General features: G+C 39.2%; 1 protein-coding gene across 3 annotated transcripts in view; it reads left to right on the forward strand.

The window, feature by feature from the left end:
• The first annotated feature begins 9938 nt into the window (after positions 1-9938).
• Positions 9939-22131, forward strand: part of ntrk1 (neurotrophic tyrosine kinase, receptor, type 1) — a 33564-nt gene continuing 21371 nt past the window's right edge. For all 3 annotated transcript variants that reach the window (XM_067447979.1, XM_067447980.1, XM_067447981.1), the window contains exons 1-4: positions 9939-10455; positions 17139-17213; positions 17855-17926; positions 22019-22087. In XM_067447979.1, coding sequence (XP_067304080.1) covers positions 9947-10455; positions 17139-17213; positions 17855-17926; positions 22019-22087 — 725 coding nt within the window. In that variant the 5' untranslated portion in view covers positions 9939-9946. The remainder of the gene's footprint in view (positions 10456-17138; positions 17214-17854; positions 17927-22018; positions 22088-22131) is intronic.

The following is a 22131-nucleotide window of genomic DNA, read 5'->3' on the forward strand; positions in this document are numbered from 1 at the left end:
AGTGAGAATGGACTAAAAGAAATCAATGGATTGTGGAAGCACACAGGTACACAGCTAGATGTAAAGAGGTAAACAACTGAGGTAATAATAGAGTCCGGAATCTACGAAATGGTCTTAAAAGCCTCTTCACAAGCTCAGCTTTTAAAGAGCACGAGAGAACCGTCCAAACTCTGCAGTTGCCATTTTAGGGCCACGGGATAGAAAACCACCATAGATGGATTTTTCACTCGCCCCCTCATTCTCTCTCTCCAACTATATCTTTCTCTGCTGATCCTGATGAAGAGGGAACAAGAGGAGGAAGTCTGGAGCCATCACTATGTCCTTATTGCAGCAGAAAAAAGGGTCTGCTCGGGTCCTGCCAGTAATTGTGGTCAGGGCACTATGACCTTACTGCTGTGTGTATGGAGACTCTCTGAGAGGGAGGCGGGGCACAATATTTATCCCTTATGGGAGGACGAGACTCTGCAATCACAGCAGTCGGCCAACAACATCCATCCTCCTCTTGTACTCTTTCAGTACCAGAAAGCCTTGAGTGTCTCTGAGCTGACTGCACAAATCACATGGAAAATTACAACAGGCACAGCTGGATCTGTAACACACTGAGGGAAAAAACCCATGAGATGAGCTCTTTAAAATCAGTCGAGACCAAAATGAGATTTGAAATGTAATTTCATGTTGCACATCTCTGATTTCCATAAGAGATCTCATAATATCCGCTTGAATTTGATTCTTGCAATTGGATTTGATTCAGTAGCTTTTAGTTATACTATCCACTGAGGGACAGGTTTACAGTTTATGTCAAGTTTAGGCTTAGGGTTTGGGATCAGTTTTTATCAATTTTTCCCCTCTGATTTAAGGGATGGGTAGGAAGAGGTTTAGAGGTAGAGATGTGGTTTGGACTAACGTTAATTTTTTTTAAATAGGAACATTGTTCCAGGATCAACAAAATATTTTGACCCAGTCGAGTGTCTAACTTGGCAAAATCTAGACGTGTTCATTAGACAGCTCAGACTCGCTTTATATTAGGTAGCCTTAACTACTATACATTACCATATTAACTACTATGCATTACCATATAATTACAATATTTTAAATTAATCAGCAATTACAATTCACTTATTTATGTTTTTAAATTGTTTTTATATTTAAAAAAATCACCTATATGTAATTACATCTGTAATTAATTTCTGTACATTTATAATTACACTGTTGACACTTCCCTTACACCAAACCCTGCACTTAAACTTACACAACCACACCTAAAGTCTCTAACTTTACCCTTAAACTTACCCATACCACCACACCTGTCTCTAACTTTACCCTTAAACTGACCCATACCACTAGACCTGTCCCTAACTCTACCCTTAAACTTACCCATACCACCACACCTGTCACTAACTCTACCCTTAAACTTACCAATCCCACCACACCTGTCCCTAACTTTACCCTTAAACTTACCCATCCCACCACACCTGTCCCTAACTTTACCCTTAAACTTACCCACACCACCACACCTGTCTCTAACTTTACCCTTAAACTTACCCACACCACCACACCTGTCTCTAACTTTACCCTTCAACTTACCCATACCACCACACCTGTCTCTAACTTTACCCTTAAACTTACCCACACCACCACACCTGTCTCTAACTTTACCCTTAAACTTACCCACACCACCACACCTGTCACTAACTCTACCCTTAAACTTACCCATCCCACCACACCTGTCCCTAACTTTACCCTTAAACTTACCCATACCACCACACCTGTCCCTAACTTTACCCTTAAACTTACCCATCCCACCACACCTGTCTCTAACTTTACCCTTAAACTTACCCATACCACCACACCTGTCCCTAACTTTACCCTTAAACTTACCCACACCACCACACCTGTCTCTAACTTTACCCTTAAACTTAGCCATACCACCACACTTGTCTCTAACTTTACCCTTAAACTTATCCACACCACCACACCTGTCTCTAACTTTACCCTTAAACTTACCCACACCATCACACCTGTCCCTAACTTTACCCTTAAACTGACCCATACCACTAGACCTGTCCCTAACTCTACCCTTAAACTTAGCCATACCACCACACCTGTCACTAACTTTACCCTTAAACTTACCCACACCACCACACCTGTCTCTAACTTTACCCTTAAACTTACCCACACCATCACACCTGTCCCTAACTTTACCCTTAAACTGACCCATACCACTACACCTGTCTCTAACTTTACCCTTAAACTGACCCATACCACTAGACCTGTCCCTAACTCTACCCTTAAACTTACCCACATCACCACACCTGTCTCTAACTTTACCCTTAAACTTACCCATACCACCACAACTGTCACAAACTCTACCCTTAAACTTACCCATCCCACCACACCTGTCCCTAACTTTACCCTTAAACTTACCCATACCAACACACCTGTCCCTAACTTTACCCTTGAACTTACCCACACCACCACACCTGTCTCTAACTTTACCCTTAAACTGACCCATACCACCACACCTGTCTCTAACTTTACCCTTAAACTTACCCACACCACCACACCTGTCCCTAACTCTACCCTTAAACTTACCCACACCACCACACCTGTCCCTAACTCTACCCTTAAACTTACCCACACCACCACACCTGTCTCTAACTTTACCCTTAAACTTACCCATACCACCACACCTGTCTCTAACTTTACCCTTAAACTTACCCACACCACCACACCTGTCCCTAACTCTACCCTTAAACTTACCCATACCACCACACCTGTCACCAACTCTACCCTTAAACTTACCCATCCCACCACACCTGTCCCTAACTTTACCCTTAAACTTACCCATACCACCACACCTGTCCCTAACTTTACCCTTAAACTTACCCACACCACCACACCTGTCTCTAACTTTACCCTTAAACTTACCCATACCACCACACCTGTCCCTAACTTTACCCTTAAACTTACCCCCACCACCACACCTGTCTCTAACTTTACCCTTAAACTTACCCATACCACCACACCTGACCCTAACATTACCCTTAAACTTACCCATCCCACCACACCTGTCTCTAACTTTACCCTTAAACTTGCCCATACCACCACACCTGACCCTAACTTTACCCTTAAACTGACCCATACCACCACACCTGTCTCTAACTTTACCCTTAAACTTACCCACACCACCACACCTGTCCCTAACTCTACCCTTAAACTTACCCACACCACCACACCTGTCCCTAACTCTACCCTTAAACTTACCCACACCACCACACCTGTCTCTAACTTTACCCTTAAACTTACCCATACCACCACACCTGTCTCTAACTTTACCCTTAAACTTACCCACACCACCACACCTGTCCCTAACTCTACCCTTAAACTTACCCATACCACCACACCTGTCACCAACTCTACCCTTAAACTTACCCATCCCACCACACCTGTCCCTAACTTTACCCTTAAACTTACCCATACCACCACACCTGTCCCTAACTTTACCCTTAAACTTACCCACACCACCACACCTGTCTCTAACTTTACCCTTAAACTTACCCATACCACCACACCTGTCCCTAACTTTACCCTTTAACTTACCCACACCACCACACCTGTCCCTAACTTTACCCTTAAACTTACCCATACCACCACACCTGACCCTAACTTTACCCTTAAACTTACCCACACCACCACACCTGTCTCTAACTTTACCCTTAAACTTACCCATACCACCACACCTGTCCCTAACTTTACCCTTCAACCTTTACCCTTCAACTTACCCACACCACCACACCTGTCTCTAACTTTACCCTTAAACTTACCCATCCCACCACACCTGTCCCTAACTTTACCCTTAAACTTACCCATACCAACACACCTGTCCCTAACTTTACCCTTGAACTTACCCACACCACCACACCTGTCTCTAACTTTACCCTTAAACTGACCCATACCACCACACCTGTCTCTAACTTTACCCTTAAACTTACCCACACCACCACACCTGTCCCTAACTCTACCCTTAAACTTACCCACACCACCACACCTGTCCCTAACTCTACCCTTAAACTTACCCACACCACCACACCTGTCTCTAACTTTACCCTTAAACTTACCCATACCACCACACCTGTCTCTAACTTTACCCTTAAACTTACCCACACCACCACACCTGTCCCTAACTCTACCCTTAAACTTACCCATACCACCACACCTGTCACCAACTCTACCCTTAAACTTACCCATCCCACCACACCTGTCCCTAACTTTACCCTTAAACTTACCCATACCACCACACCTGTCCCTAACTTTACCCTTAAACTTACCCACACCACCACACCTGTCTCTAACTTTACCCTTAAACTTACCCATACCACCACACCTGTCCCTAACTTTACCCTTAAACTTACCCCCACCACCACACCTGTCTCTAACTTTACCCTTAAACTTACCCATACCACCACACCTGACCCTAACATTACCCTTAAACTTACCCATCCCACCACACCTGTCTCTAACTTTACCCTTAAACTTGCCCATACCACCACACCTGACCCTAACTTTACCCTTAAACTGACCCATACCACCACACCTGTCTCTAACTTTACCCTTAAACTTACCCACACCACCACACCTGTCCCTAACTCTACCCTTAAACTTACCCACACCACCACACCTGTCCCTAACTCTACCCTTAAACTTACCCACACCACCACACCTGTCTCTAACTTTACCCTTAAACTTACCCATACCACCACACCTGTCTCTAACTTTACCCTTAAACTTACCCACACCACCACACCTGTCCCTAACTCTACCCTTAAACTTACCCATACCACCACACCTGTCACCAACTCTACCCTTAAACTTACCCATCCCACCACACCTGTCCCTAACTTTACCCTTAAACTTACCCATACCACCACACCTGTCCCTAACTTTACCCTTAAACTTACCCACACCACCACACCTGTCTCTAACTTTACCCTTAAACTTACCCATACCACCACACCTGTCCCTAACTTTACCCTTAAACTTACCCCCACCACCACACCTGTCTCTAACTTTACCCTTAAACTTACCCATACCACCACACCTGACCCTAACATTACCCTCAAACTTACCCATCCCACCACACCTGTCTCTAACTTTACCCTTAAACTTGCCCATACCACCACACCTGACCCTAACTTTACCCTTAGACTTACCCACACCACCACACCTGTCTCTAACTTTACCTTTAAACTTACCCATCCCACCACACCTGTCTCTAACTTTACCCTTAAACTTACCCACACCACACCTGTCCCTAACTTTACCCTTAAACTTACCCATACCACCACACCTGACCCTAACTTTACCCTTAAACTTACCCACACCACCACACCTGTCTCTAACTTTACCCTTAAACTTACCCATCCCACCACACCTGTCTCTAACTTTACCCTTAAACTTACCCACACCACACCTGTCCCTAACTTTACCCTTTAACTTACCCACACCACCACACCTGTCCCTAACTTTACCCTTAAACTTACCCATACCACCACACCTGACCCTAACTTTACCCTTAAACTTACCCACACCACCACACCTGTCTCTAACTTTACCCTTAAACTTACCCATACCACCACACCTGTCCCTAACTTTACCCTTCAACCTTTACCCTTCAACTTACCCACACCACCACACCTGTCTCTAACTTTACCCTTAAACTTACCCATACCACCACACCTGTCTCTAACTTTACCCTTAAACTTACCCACACCACCACACCTGTCCCTAACTTTACCCTGACACTTACCCATACCACCACACCTGTCTCTAACTTTACCTGTATCCCACTTCAATATGAATATATAGTAAAAGTGTTTTGCAATACTTAGAATAGTATGTGAATATTACATTGTACTTATGTTTTGATGTAAGTAGTAAAGGCCAAATAATACGAAATAGCTTGGGGTTCTCCTGGAACAAATAAGCAGTAAATTTAAAAATCTCATCTAAAGTTTCAGAAGAGATTTCAAAGTGTCTCAAACTGTAATTGGATTTTCCAAAGTCTTCGATCAGACTTTCAAAGATCTTGATATGAACTTCTATTTCTCTTCAAATTATCTGTGGTGACATCCACCAGCTGGATTGCCTTTGATTTTCACAAGAGGGCTCTCATCCTGTCTCCTACACTTTCCATAACCCTTTGCCTGGAATCATTATTGTTTAATCACTTCCACCTGTGTGTCATTACCCTTGTTAACTATGTTTATATAAACCCTGTCTGTATCCGAAATCTCCCACTATACCCTTAAATAGAGCACTATTTAAGGGGGCATCCATTTATAGTGGTGTCTGAAACCATAGTAGACGTTATAGTGTGCACTCATTCAATCCCACAATAACAAGTGTACAACCATTCATATACATAATAAAGGCTAGATATCTTACGGCGGAGTCACCATCGTCATCACCGGCGGCCATCTTGTCACAGGCAAGCTTTCTGTCGGGCTCTGTGGAACCTGATGTAAGAATGAGTGATCTGTACGAACATAAATACTCTTATCTCGCTGAAATCTTGACGGATTTACAAATGGTTTGGTTTCTTACAAACGTTATTAACATGGCTACAAATCTGGATGCTTTAACACGTTGAAATTGCAGCTTTTCGTTTCGATAAACGACTTAATCGTGCAGCTTGTGTATCACGGCTAACTTACGTGCACGTTATCAAGGGGGCGGAGACCACAATCGAGCTGTTCAATTATATAGGTTTTATTGACACCAATAATGATTTTATGACAACCAATCTTTTGTCTAGTTAAAATAAATAGTTTGCATGTTTTTTTGTTGTTGTATGTATGTATGTATATGTATGTATATATATATGTATACAGTCCCTGACAAAAGTCTTGTCGCTTGTGAACAAATTGACCTAAAGTGCCGCTGAAATATATTTCTAATCAAGATTTTTTTACAAGAAATGGCTCATTTTAATCCCACCAGCTTTTGTGATAATGTTTCAGTGAAAAACTAAACTTTCAAAAAGTATTCTAATATTCACAGCTTGGTAAAGCCCATTGAGTCAATTTTTGCAAAGACATAAGTGTTGTCACCTTGTCATATGAGCTTCACCTGTGACTAATAATGGATCAATTAGGTCTCAAGTGTGTATAAAAAGAACCCCAGTATGCTAGACCTTCACATCAACTGCAACTAGACCTCTGCAAACATGCCTAAGACTCACCCTGAGACTAAAGTTTTGATTATCAAGAGGCTGAAGACCAGATCCACTGCTGATGTGGCAGACACCTTCAATGTGTCTCAGCGTCAAGTACAGAGGATAAAAAAAAGATTTGAAGAGACTGGAGACGTTTTTGACAAGCCTAGGTCAGGCAGACCCCGCAAGACAACTGCTCGAGAGGACCGTTTGTTGGCTCGAAAATCCAAGGCCAGCCCATTTTCCACTGCAGCAGAGCTCCACGAGACCTGGTCACCTGAAGTCCCTGTGTCAACCAGAACAGTTTGTCGGATTCTGTCTCGAAATGGCCTCCATGGTCGAATCAGTGCCCAGAAGCCAGCACTAAACAAAAGACAATTGAAAAACCGTGTGGCATTTGCCAAGGCCCACAGCCTGCTAAAAGGATGGACGCTGGAAAAGTGGCAGAAGGTGGATTTTTCAGATGAATCTTCTGTTGAATTACACCACAGTCGCCGCAAATATTGCAGGAGACCTACTGGAGCCAGAATGGATCCGAGATTCACCCAGAAAACAGTGAAGTTTGGTGGCGGAAAAATCATGGTCTGGGGTTACATCCAGTATGGGGGTGTGCGAGAGATCTGCAGGGTGGAAGGCAACATCAATAGTCTAAAATACCAATAAATCTTAGCTACCTCTTATATTCCCAACCATAAAAGAGGCCAAATTCTGCAGCAGGACGGTGCTCCGTCGCATACTTCCATCTCCACATCAAAGTTCCTCAAGGTGAAGAAGATCAAGATGCTCCAGGATTGGCCAGCCCAGTCACCAGACATGAACATCATTGAGCATATGTGGGGTAGGATGAAAGAGAACGCATGGAAGACGAAACCAAAGAATATTGATGAACTCTGGGAGGCATGCAAGACTGCTTTCTTAGCTATTCCTGATGACTTCATCATTAATTGTATGAATCCTTGCCAAACCGCATGGATGCAGTCCTTCAAGCTCATGGAAGTCATACAAGATATTAAATTTGGATCTCACAGCACCACAACTTAATTTGCTGACATATTTTTGTATTTGCAGTAAATTTGTTCAATTTCTGTATAGGCGACAAAACTTTTGTCTTGTCAAAATTTGACCTTTCTGTCTTGATTAAATGATAAATATTTTTTCTATGAAAATTATTTATTTCAGTGCATTAACCATCATTTGGGAGGGTTTTAGCTTTTCATATGAGCTATTTCTAACACCAATGAATTAATTAAAAGTCAGGTTAATATCAGGTATTTCTAGAAAATAGATAAGCGACAAGACTTTTGTCAGGGACTGTATATATATTTATTTTTTTATTTAAAAATAAAAACGAGACATCTAGCCTTTATTATGTATATCTATGTGTACAACTGATGTCCGCTCAATAGCTAGAGAACACCCATAATGCACTGAGAGTCGTGCTGAACGAATTCCCATGTCTCGCAAGGAGTTGGCTCTGCAGCTAAATCATCCATCCATTTTCTAAACCGTACTGGTCCAGCTTAATATCATACAGGTATAAATTCCTTTTTAATTGATTAAATTGTTTAATTACAGTTCATACATTCTTGTTTCCATGGCAGGGTTCAAGTTAAATATTTTCATTATACTGGAGCTGCAAGATTACTACGTTTCATATCATTATTAAACAGCAAGCCCAAACTATATACTCTTCGGGTGTACTCAGTGTCTGACTCACTCACTCATTTTCATTCAGTCCTTCAAGTGAACTATATTAGTGAAGTAATGGAGGGAATAGCGAATGACGGTATGGGGGGCGATTTCGAACCATTCTGAATGTTATACTGGTTCCTTGTGTCTTGGTTTTGATCTTCTGCTTGTCTCCCTGTTTGCCTGTGTCTTGGTTGATCCTGTTTTCTGGATTACCCTCAGTAAATACTGCATTTGGATTATCAGCCAATAATTATCTGCCAGTTTACTGTAAAAGTCTATAAAGCAATAAAAGAGCAGCTTCCGAGCACTTGTCTTTTCTCTCAGAAAAAAAGTTAGTTCTTTTCCTAATCTCAATTGTTTTTCAGCAATAATATTCAATGTAGAGCAAATGAAGACCTTTGCTTGAGTCTCCTGCTTCTCAGATTCATTCTGGTGAGAAAGAGATCTCACAAGGGCCTCCTTTAGAGTTTCAGAAGAGATCTCTAAATGTCTCAAACTGTGCTTAGATCATGGTTTATGATTTACCCATGGTTTACTCACCCTCAAGTCATCCTATGTGTATATGACTTTCTTCTTTCTGATGAACACAATCTGAGTTACATTAATCAATATCCTGAAGCGACCAGGCTTTATAATGGCAGTGAACGGGGTCAAAGAGTTTGAAGCTCAAAAAAGTGCATCCATCCATCATAAACATACTCCACATGACTCCAGGGGGTTAATAAAAGTATTCTGAAGTGAATTGGTGGGGTTTTGTAAGAAAAATATCCATATTTTTCAACTTAAAAAAACGTAACTAGCACGACATATGACGTCGGATGTAGCATAAGCGTTTTGAACTATAGTGTCACTCATTCAGAACATTGCATGTCCCTTTTAGAGGGACACTGGACAGTCCTACAGGAGGAGGGAGAGGGATTTGGGAAATGGCACAGTCCTTTACCTTTGTGCATTAATGAGTCATGAGTTGTTTTGCCTCATGAGCTCAAAGTTCACTGTCAGCTTTAACCCGTATTGCTCTTCTGATCTATCCATATCCACATGCAGCTCATGCGTCTGGCTACAGTAACTTCTGCAAGTGTCACAGAGGTGTCTGGTGACGACTGCTCGCTCTCATCTCACACTCAAACTCAACTAATGGACTGCTTTGCCCCTCCCCTCCTTTTCTCCATCTCGGACTGGGAGGTAGTGAGAGGAGGCAACAGCCCACCGTTCCCCTGGGCCCTGCTACACGGCTCAATAGCTCAGCTCCTGGATGGGATCATAACCCTGAGTGCTGGCCAAGAGAAGAGCCGCTTCTCTTCACGTCCTGAGTTCTTGCAGCAGGGTGGAGTTTCCTTCAGGAGAACAAACTCACTCGAAAGCCCCACCATGGCTGACCGTAGGGTGGCCCCGGTTGTGGTATTGCTTCTCGTCCTGGTTGCACCAGCCCTGAGCGGATGCCCAAGCGCCTGCCGCTGTTCCTTTGCCATGCTGCAATGCCTGGAGTTGGACGGGATCACCAGCATCCCGCCGTTGGCGCCACAGGAGAGCGAAAACGTCACTGAAATGTAAGTTGAGTTTTGAAACTGTTCAATTAAGCTTTACGTTTAACGGGAATGGTGAGCTGGTTGATACAAGTTGCTGAGACTTCCGTGGAAGTTCAGTGCGGTGCTTGAGATGGAACAGGTTGCGAGTTGAATCAAAGTGATTGGCCTTAATTAATTTTCATGCCGAAATCTGGCCATTTGGATGTATAGTTTGAGCATGCACTCCCTGGTTTAGCCTGGAGGTTTTTCCTGGCAGGCCAATTTAATTATCATCAGCCCTGTCTTTATTGCTTTTAAGTACATTTCATTTCATTTGTGGAATCAGGACCTAATGCACTGAAAGCAGAACTTTCCCAAATCAAGAAAATCCTTGAAAACTAATCAAGGACTGGAGGAAAGTGGTCTGGTGCTGAGCTTCTCTTTAAGTGCTTTTAAGAGTGTCAGGTACATAATCTATTCTCGGAAATGGTGAGAAAACATCTTAATGTTCATGTGTGTACAGTCAGACAGAGGGTTCCCAGAGGTGCAGGTGTTTTAACAGTGATACCAAGCCTTGCAGAATGTTGCACTTCATTCAGAATAGTGTTGATATGATTATGGCACTTATGCACTTGTGCTTATAGTAGTATGATCACCACACCTCTTACAATCTTTATCTCACTGTGTTTCATGCAATCTCTCTTTCTCCTTCCTTCAGTAAAACATTGCAATTGTTAATGGAAGGAAATCCTAGATTTATTATATTTAAAAAGCCAATGCACTTTTACACTACAATATAATTGACCTCACAATCTGCCGTCAATAACATTATACACCTCATCTCTACATATATATTTTTGTTAAAGTTATGCTGAATCTTATGTTGTTATTAATTATGTCCATTAGAGTGTTATACCCAGTCAGTGTTTTGTTGTTGTTGCATTTTTTTAGTGGCATTTATATGTGTGTTACCTTGATAGTGTTTGTTTTAGGTCTCAGTGTGCTGCCCATATCACTCACAGATGCTGGAGATTTGTTTTTGATGAACTGTACACCATCATGTGCCTTTCTATTGTACCACCTGTATCATTATGCAGGATCTGGTTCACTTGGTGCCCTGGAAGAGATGAGACAAAAATTAATTTTAAAAAACAAAAAAACTTGGTTCTACATAGTAAGCAGGGAACGTAAAGGGAACCTTGGTTCAAATCCCAGTCTAATATTCTAATAAATCAAGCTTAAACTTAAACTCCATGCAATTTCATTATACGGAAAAGAGGAGCTTTGACATTGTGATAATTCCTGTTTCCTATGAAGAAAAATGTCATGAAATTCAAGCAACGTGAGAATGGATAGATGTCAAATGACTCACTTTATACATTCAAATGGCTGATTTCTGTACACTTTACCTATAATGAGTATAATGCAACTCAATTATAAGAGATTTTATTCTTGGAAGTTGCACTGAAATCATTTTAGATCAAAACAGTGCTTCATAACAATAATTAGGATCATTTAATAATACAAATAAAGGAAAGACATTTAGTGTAAAATATATGCAATCGCATAATGTCTGATGTCATCGCTGTATTTAAAGGTAAAGTTCCTGCCATTGTTGTTCGTCTCCGTACACTTACTCAAGTGTGATTCTCTGAACTCCAGTAGAGTCTCTACATTTACTACAAGCATTCAATCAATAAATGAGAATGCTCTTTCACCACGTGTTTACACAGGACACTTTGTGCCCGTAAAAACGCAGCATTTCGCTGTATTAGTGAGACGGGCACAGTACAGAGGAACAGCACTTCTACCAGGGAGGAAAACAAGAGACCATTAACTTCATACCAGCGGCAGAAATACATCATTCATCATGCTGTAAATTCCATTCTGTGAATTGCTTGTGAATGCCCCGCTGAAAACAATAGATGAAATATTGCCCACTCGACTCGATTCAATAAGCCAAAGCAGTTTGAGATGTCGTCCCACCTGCTCTGTAATTGCATTATGGCTCTCTGGGTCAATCAGATGCTAATAAATATCCGTTTGTGCTTCTCGAACAGAACTGGATAGAATCACAGATCAAAAGATTCCAGTGAAGTCAGTAGAAATATCTTTAGTTATCAGCATCTATTTGAAGAGAGTATTTACGTACAGGAGGATATAAAGAAGGCTCATTATTATCAGCATGACTGTGTGTATTCAACGCCTCAGAACTGGTCAATATTTTGCGATCAATCATTGGTTTGCAATTAATACACAATGATTTTATCGGTAGCGCTTTATTTTACAGTCCTGTTTCCCATGTACATACTATGAACTTATTATAATAATTACATTAACTGGGTAATAACTAGGTAATAACATCAGCCCATACCTTATATTACACAGTCCTTTCTTTGGCAAGTACACGGTAAGTGTGCGTACATTATATCCCACCTTGTTAAAGCTTTTAAAAAAACATAATTCAGGACCATATTTCAATAATAAGCACATGCTTGATTATGTAATGACAATGAATGAAGCACTACAGCAATTATCAGATATATCAGGGAAAACATCATATTGAATTGAATTATATGTACTTAAACATCATATGAGTTTGTCAAGATGGTGTATAAAAATATTTCTGATATTAGTTCTGGCTTATTTGGTCAAGTGATGCTGCCAGCTGATGAAATTTTCTAGATGATTAGAGACTACAAACATAGCAACACCATGGTACTTTTTGTCAGTGGATGTATTTTTTTAACTTTGCAGCTTTGTTGCATTGAATTATGGAACACATGATGTATGATTATATATAAGGGGACTTTCAAAGGCTGCATCCTCTGGAGGTTGCATTTGTCAACCACATGCAATTGAAAGATGTCTTATTTCAGAACAGAAACCATTATAAAATTAACTGTTATTCCTAGTGATGCATACATTGTTGTATTATTTTATCATTATCTTAATACCTTTGCTAAAGCACTTTTGAATTACCATTGTGTAAATGTGCTATATAAATAAACATGCCTTGTCTATTAATGACATTGGAATGTAATAGTCAGTATATATGAAATGAAGCAACCTTGATGTATGCAACCAACAAATGTGATTTCTGGAGGATGCAGCCTTCAAATGAGACACAGCTACAGACTGGCTCTATAGAGTTTGATTTACTCAGCCATTATGAACACTTTTTCTCAAAAAGAATCCTCATTCCTGGAAATACTGTTCAGTAAAACTGCTTCTGTGGAAATGAAAAAAAGTAATCAATTTCAGAAATACTTCACTGATGGTGTTATCAGTGATCTGGAACCTTTTTTTCGATCAAATATACTTTTTTTTTTTTAATGCATTTTTCATTTTTCAAACATGTTTATTTTTTTTCCCCCAATAGCATTTCAAAAATAGTAACCAGTAGATTACTTATAAATTGTAGTCAGTAACTGATTCCAAATTACATGACAAAAATTGTAGTCCGTAATGTAATTTAGATTACTCATTTTAGGTAATGCAACAAACAATAAATAATTTGCAATATTGCAATAATGTGCAGGTTGAGTTACCAACTAAGGAACATAAATCCTCTTCTTCAATAACTTCTCTTTATAACTTCAAACAGTGTCGTCAACTATACGCTATGTGGATTATCATAAATACGACATTTATAGAACATACACTATATTGGCAAAAGTTTTGGGACGCCTGCCTTTAAATGCACATGAATTTTAATGATATCCATTTCTTAATCCGTAGGGTTTCATATGGAGTTGGGCCACCCTTTGCAGCTATAACTGCTTCAGCTCTTCTGGGAAGGCTTTCCACAAGATTTAGTGTGTTTATAAAAAAATGCATTAGTGAGGTCAGGCACTGATGTTGGACGAGAAGGCCTGGCTCACACTCTCCGCTCTAATTCATCCCAAAGGTGTTCTATCAGGTTGAGGTCAGGACTCACTGGTGCGCAGACCTGTTGGAACAGGAAGGGGCCATCCCCAAACTATTCCAACAAATTTGGGGCCATAAAATTGTACAAAATCTCTTGGCATGCTGAAACTAGGGATGTCACGGTACCAAAGATCCAGTAGTTGGTACCAATACCATAAAAAATTACATTACTCAGTACCAATTTTTATACCACAGCAAAATGTTGTTATAACTATTAAATTCAATGAGTTTATTTTTTATGATGATAAACATTATAAATAATACATACAAATGTAAAGGCTGTTTAAAATTAAACATTGTTTAAAGATCAAGTAAAAAATAAGCAACCATCTAGGCATTATTATTAGTAGAGGCGTATTATTATTACATAGAGAGATAGCTAAATCTACTGTACAAAAGTAGCCTAATATATTCTGTCAATTTCTTCACGTTAAACCAAACTTTTATTTTGACGGGTTGCTGTGAAGACCTTTGAGTGTCTGTGTTCATGATTTGACTATTTTCTCAAATGAAAAGTTAAATTCTCATACTTTCATGTCCTCATATAGTGACACACGGCTGTTGGCACAGACTCCAAAAACACGCGCGCGCGCACGTGTGTGTGTGTGTGTGTGTGTGTGTTTAAATGCCCGCGGATCTGCAGGATGTACTATTTCAATAGTATTTTGCAGTTCGATATTCACATACACTAGCATATAATCAGCTACAGTCTGGAGCCCTGCACTTGTACTGGATATACTCGGGAGTCTGTACTACCGGTACTACAGAAATGCTGGTATCGTCACATTTTAAAGATTTCTGTACCAACTTGGTACTGAAGTACCGGTACTTGTGACATCCCTAGCTGAAACATTAGGGGAGTTTCTTTCACTTGAATAAGGGGCCAAGACCACCCGATGAAAAACAACCCCGCACCACAATCCCCCTCCACCAAACTTTACACTTGGCACAATGGAGTCAGGCAAGTACCGTTCTCCTTGTAACCGCCAAACCCAGATTCATCCATTGTATTGCCAGACAGAGAAATGTGATTTGTCACTCCAGAGAACACATCTCCACTGCTCTAGAGTCCATTGGTGGCATGCATTACACCACTGTATCAGACACTTTGCATTGCACTTGGTGATGTAAGGCTTGAGTGCAGCTGCTCGGCCATGGAAACTCATTCCATGAAGCTTTCTACACACTGTTCTTGAGCTAATCTGAAGGCCACACGAAGTTTGGAGGTCTGTAGCATGTGCTGACCCCGCTCTGTGATTTTATGTAGCCTACCACTTTATGGCTGAATTGCTGTTGTTCCAAATTGCTTTCAATTTGTTACAATAACACATCATAGAATATTTAATAGTGGGTACATTTCACGAATGGACTTATTGTACAGGTGGCAAGCTATCATGGTACCACACTTGAATTCACTGAGCTCCTGAGAGCAACCCATTCTTTCACAAATGTTTGTAGAAGTGCCTGCATGTCTAGGTGCTTGATTTTATACACCTGTGGCCATGGAAGCGATTGGAAACACCTGAATTCAATGATTTGGAGGGGTGTCCCAATACTTTTGGCAATATAGTGTATCTTGGTTGAATGTTTTGAAATGTTGCATTGCACCGCAAAAAAACAGTTTCAATAAAATTACGTTTCAGTCCAGTCAGCTATTCTAAAAATCTTTCTTTTTAGCATGACCAAAAACAAGTTACATAGCTCCTTTAATCCAAGTACAGGAGCTGTAGGTTACCACAGAAACCTAAGTTCTTTGCCATTGATTGCTGTTGTGACATATAGAAATAGCACTAAATACGCGCTTTGGAAGCACTAAATACAACTTATTATTATTATTATTATTATATTAAAAAAATATATTATTATAAACTTTTCATTAACTTTGGAAGGCTGTACAACAAATTAACTGTAATCAGCTAATTTCTGTTGATGTGCTTTTACAGATTTTTTATCGATCATTTGTTGGTAAAGGGTGAGAGACCTGGGCTGAATCTGAAATCACCCTTAAACCCTTGATCACTATTCCCTACTTTAGTTCACTAATACAGTTTACTTAAAGAAGTGAATGAGAACAAGTGAGTCAATTTGGACAGCCACTGTGTGTATGGCTGTACACTTGTTATTGCACTGCAATGTGAGATTAAATTAGCCTAATAATACCCTATTTAAGGGTATAGGAGGTTATTTCGGATTCAGCCCTGGTGTAGCTCACCAGGTGTGCCAGGTGTGGCTCTCGAGTCATCAGTTCCTGACCGCTGCCTCATATTAAAGGGCACAGTACTATTTAATATAATTCATAGAGACCTGGAATCACACACTTGATGAAACAAAGAGCTAAAGTTGGTAAATGTAATCAGGTGAACATAAATGTATTCAAATATTTGTACATTAAAATCTTAAGAAAAAATGTCATTATGTGGATGCATTTCCATGTCTTTAAATATCTTATTAAAGCAAGATAATTATTCATGAAAAAGTTCCTGATTTAAACATAAAAATATGATTTTCAATAAAAATAATGTAGGATGATATTACATACCAGATTGGAGTCAGGGGTTTGGTGGGGAAGGGTTGAAAGTAAGATGAATTTGTGGCATAATCTGGAAAGGAAAGTAATTTTAGAGATGACGCTTTATTGCATTTAGATCATGCAAGCAAAATCAGAAATGTGTAAACATTCAGTAATCAGAAACATTCAGTAAATAGTTTCATATTTGAATTAATGACATTGAGCATGATCATTAGAGCATCATTTTAGTTGAATTTCAATCTGTTCTTTCATTTCATCCCTCCAGCTACATAGAGAATCAAGCAAACCTGGAGAACATCACAGACATAGACCTCGCCAACTACAGAGAACTGAAGAACCTGTAAGTATTTAAATCTACAAAACATGTACAAGATTGAATAAAGATGTTAAAGTAACTTCATATTTAAATGAGATGTTGTACATTCATTCATATTTTCACATATATTATATTTAGTTCATATATACACAGCTGTCTGTACAATTTTAAAAGTTTCTCAGGCTGCATTTATTTGATCAAAAAGGCAGTAAAAACTGTAATATTGTGGAATAAAATAAAATTTAAATATATTTTTTATAAATTTTATATTATTATTATGTAATATATTTATATTTTATATATAAAGTATAATTTATTCCTGTGATGCAAAGCTGAATTTTCAGCATCATTACTCCAGTCTTCAGTCACATGATCCTTCAGAAATCATTCTAATATGATGATTTGTTGCTCAAGAAACATTTATTATTATCATCATCATCTGATATCATCTGTGTTGAAAACAGATTTTGCTGCTTCATTTTTGTGGAAAGCATAATAACAGCATTTTTTTTAACAATGGAAAAGTCTTTACTGTCACATTTGACCATAAATTACTGATTTATTTCCAATAAATAAATCATTTGTACTGACCCCAAATTTTAAACGATACATTTCTCATAGTCAAAGAGTCAAATATCTGACTGACTTGTGTATATATTTTTCAGGACGGTCACAGATTGTGGGTTGGTGTACATCTCTGAAAATGCCTTCCAGCATAATTTCAAGCTGCAGTATGTGTGAGTGTTCTTTACATATACAACTGGCCTTCCCACAATACACTTGGGTCTCAGGACTTGTACCTGTCAATCACTTCAAATCCTCTTTCTTTCTGATGAGTGAAGCTGCTTTATTGGTCTGAGGCGGTAAAAACCCTAGACACATTTAAAGTTAGTTAGCAACTAAATGACTACTGAGGAAATAATCTTTACATTTCACTTCCTGAAATCATTTTATTGCATCTATTTCCCCTAATTAAAAAGAAATTTGAAGAGATTTGATGTTCATGATCAAGGGCGGAAGAATCTAAAAAATGAGAAAATTGGTGGGATGCAGGAGACATTACAAAATCAGCTTGGCTCATGAATATTAATTGTGTGACATGACATTCAGTTGTTCTACCTGATTTGCTATTTGCAATGCAACCCTGAGACAGAGACCTTTGCAAGGTCTTAAAGGAACAGTTCACCCAAAAATGAAAATGGTGTCATTATGCACTTTCATGTCATTCCAAACTTGTATGCTGTTCCTTTTCTGGAATTTTAGGAGAGCAAGGGCTAGATTTCCTAACAGTTTGCGCTGGCACAAACACTCTGAAAATACTGTCAGGATTTACTAAACACATGGAGTGAAAAAACAGCGCTGAAAAGGCTTATTTTTTGCGGCTGACCTTATTGCATGTATTTGTAGGAGTTCCCCTTTAAAAAGCCAAATGTATAGAAGGACAGTATTTGAATTAATCATGCAAGGTGCTTTTCTAAGGTTTGCGCAAGTACATTTACTGGTATTTGCGCTATTATTTACAGCCCCAAAAAACCCCGTCTTAAACCAGATGCTAATTTGTGCTGCTCTTGGTGGATTGTTAGTCATCATGGAAATGATCCGGCTGCGTCTTTGTTCTTTAATTTGTGCGTCACTAATTTTCACTGCCATCTGCGCTCTCGTTTTTTTCCCGCATGCTATAGAAGTCAATGGCTACCGTCATATTGGTTACCAACATTATTCAAAATATCTTCTTTTGTGTTCAGTAGAAGAAAGAAATTCATACAGGTTTGGATCTTGAGGGTGAGTAAATGATGAGAGAATTTTTATTTGAACTATCCCTTTAAAAATGTTGTATACATTTATTTATTTATTTATTGAGCTTGCGTTTTAATTACCATGCAATATCACTTGATGGAAAAGACAAAAAAAAAAAAAAAATACAGCAGAATAATCTAAAAATATAATGATCATTCAACATGGACAATAATTGTTTCTATGCCCTTAATCTCATTTAAATCACGTATACAACAAATCAAACTTCACTTATGCCAAGAAACCTAATAGAACCTCCACAGCAAGAAGTCTTCACAGAATAAAACAGATATATACCTACAAATAGAAGCATAACTATTTTTAATCAGGGCTAAAAGAGCTAATGTCTATTCCCTCTTGAAGGGAAGATTTCTAATCACAGCATCAAGAAAACACTGATGATATTAGCTGAAAGGTTGTTGACCCTTATCTCTACTATCTTGTAATCGTTATCTCTCAGTGTGTGCGACATGCCCACTGTTGTTGATGAGGGGGAAAGCGGTCACACAGGAGGGGGAATGGGGGGGTTCTGGGGAAACATGAGAGCATACCCAGCAGTCACCTTTTACTCGCCCACTTTGGCGTATTATTGACAACTGATGCATAATAAATACACTCCACTAAGGGTCCATTATCACCCAATCAATATTTCACAGAGGGCTGTGCGGAGGACCAGATGTGTCTGTAAGCTTCATATGACTGCGGGGATGTACAGTATGAAAAATCATAAGTACAAACGAGCCTGTCTTTTATACGCCTGACCCATCCTTCGCTTCGGCTTTTTAAATCCACGGTCTCCCCCTCCCTTCGACGCCGGTATAAAACGGCAGCTGCTATTCTCAGACACTCTCTCCCTATGGTAGAATCGAGCTGTAATAGATAGGCCCCGATGGCCGACCCATCTGACATGAACTTTTGGAAGTAGGGAAAACAAATATTTGAACCCTTGCTGGCCCCCATTAGCCCTGCCACAGAGAATCTATATCTGCCAAGCCGTTATTGTCCCCATCGGTTGTCATCTCCTTTTATTTAACTTTAGATTTCAGCTTCCGTCTCCCCCACAGGTCCCGCAAATTTAATTAAAAAAGACGACAAATATCTCTGAATCGGAAACCTTGAATTGAGAAGCTTTCTGAACACAAAATGATAAAAAAAAAAAAATCCATTAAACTATGTCTGTGGCCAACACACAGGCCTTCAAAATATACTCTCTCACACTTCTCACTCAACTAATTAAGCTCGAGTCCAGCAGTCAGCCAATACAGAGAGATGCGTGCCAGTGTTATTTAGAAATGCAGTGCTACTTTGAAATATTTTGCTGCATTGAATCTTGTTAGTTAATCTACGCTTGCTACGTCTCATACTTCAGGTTAGAGTTTTGAAACCACCCTTGTGGTGAAAATAAAGTTTTTAATGTTGTTTATATGTTTAGGCTACGTGGTGTTTTAGATATGCTTTAAAGGGTTTGTTCAACTAAAAATGAAAATTCTGTCATTAATTACTTACCCTAATGTCGTTCAAGACCTCTGTTCATCTTCAGAACACAAATTAAGATCTTAAGATTACATACTGTAAAAAATCCAGCTCACCAAAATTTAGGCTAATGATTATGTTTTAGTTAACTGGACAATTAAATGCAAAAAAGTTGGCTTAACCAGTGAAAAGAAGTTGGTTTAACAATTGATGAACCGATCTAGTATTATTTGATTTGTAATTGCAAGTTAACAAGCATATTTGCAACAAGTTAACAACGCATTCTGGGTGCATCATGGAAAACTCATCCACGGCTCCCAGCATGCATTGCGGCATGAAGCATGTCAGCATTGTTGAGATTCATGGGCTGATTCTTGATGTCTGTGGAAGTAAATCTCACAGGAGGTCAAAGTGCTTATACAATCGGTTTTAAACCTTATTCAGCTTTTCTGATTAAAACTGTGCTGGATCTCTTCAAGAATCACAACAAAACGAAGTTAATAGTATATTGCTCATATTAAACTCAGTGAATTAAACCACTACACAATGACTCAATTCTTTTTCAGCAGCCAGAGAAACACTAGCATTAAAAAGCTGTTAAACTGCCCAACTAAAGAAAACACTAATCACCATGATGGTGACATAAAAAATACAAAAAAAATCAACACAAAATCAGAAAAACAATAAAAACTTAATTAGCTGGACAAAAGATCTTTAAATGGGAGACATGTGACATTACCCAGTTAATGGAGTTGAGTGAACTACTTTGTGTAAGAGTTGAGTAAACTCATAAACGCTGTGCAGCAAGTTGCCTTATATTTTAAGTTATGTCAGCTTTTCTTTTTTTACAGTACAGCAGGCCTTCATTGACACCAATGTCAGTTCCTCTCTCAAGACCCACAAAGCACTAAAGACGTCGTTACAAAGCCCATCTCACTGCAGTGATTCTACTATGTATGAAGCAACGAAAATGTTTACGAAAATGTAATATCGATTCATGATTCGGATCGCTTGTGAAACTGCCAAACTGCTGAAATCACATGACACTGGCGATCCGAATCATGAATCAATACGCTGATTCATAACGTTTGAATCTTTGTTTTGAAATCGGCCACCACTATACAAGTCGTTATTTAAATTTTTTGTGCACAAATACTATTCTCATCGCTTCATAACGCTTTATAACGACGTCTTTAGTGCCTTTTATGGGTCTTGAGAAAGGAAATGACATTGGTGTCGATGAAAGTCTTTCTGAGCCATCGGATTTCAACTAAAATATCTTCTTTTTTTCATCAGAATGTCTTGCAGGCAGTGTTATTTTAGTTTTATTTATATGCTATAGTATTTATTCATATTTTGAATTAGCTATTAATCTCACAAAAATCTAGTTATGAGATAAAGTTCCTCAAAACAGGTTAAACTCTCTGTATCTGAGCTGTCTTACACATTGTTTTTTTGAAAGGGAACGAGTCTTGTTTATTAGGAGTCTATTTAACTATTGTGCAACACAGCCTTTCTTTTACATATGTAGTTCACATCATCTCTTTTTTTTTTTTTTACAGAAACCTGGCATCTAATTTACTGATGCACATCAGTTGGAGGGTGTTCCATTCGGTCCCTCTGTTGAGTCTGTGAGTAACACTGAGATTTACAGATTTATTTTACTCTGCTGGTG

Source organism: Pseudorasbora parva, chromosome 7 (genome assembly GCF_024679245.1).
Source record: "Pseudorasbora parva isolate DD20220531a chromosome 7, ASM2467924v1, whole genome shotgun sequence".
Classification (NCBI taxonomy): Eukaryota; Metazoa; Chordata; class Actinopteri; order Cypriniformes; family Gobionidae; genus Pseudorasbora; species Pseudorasbora parva.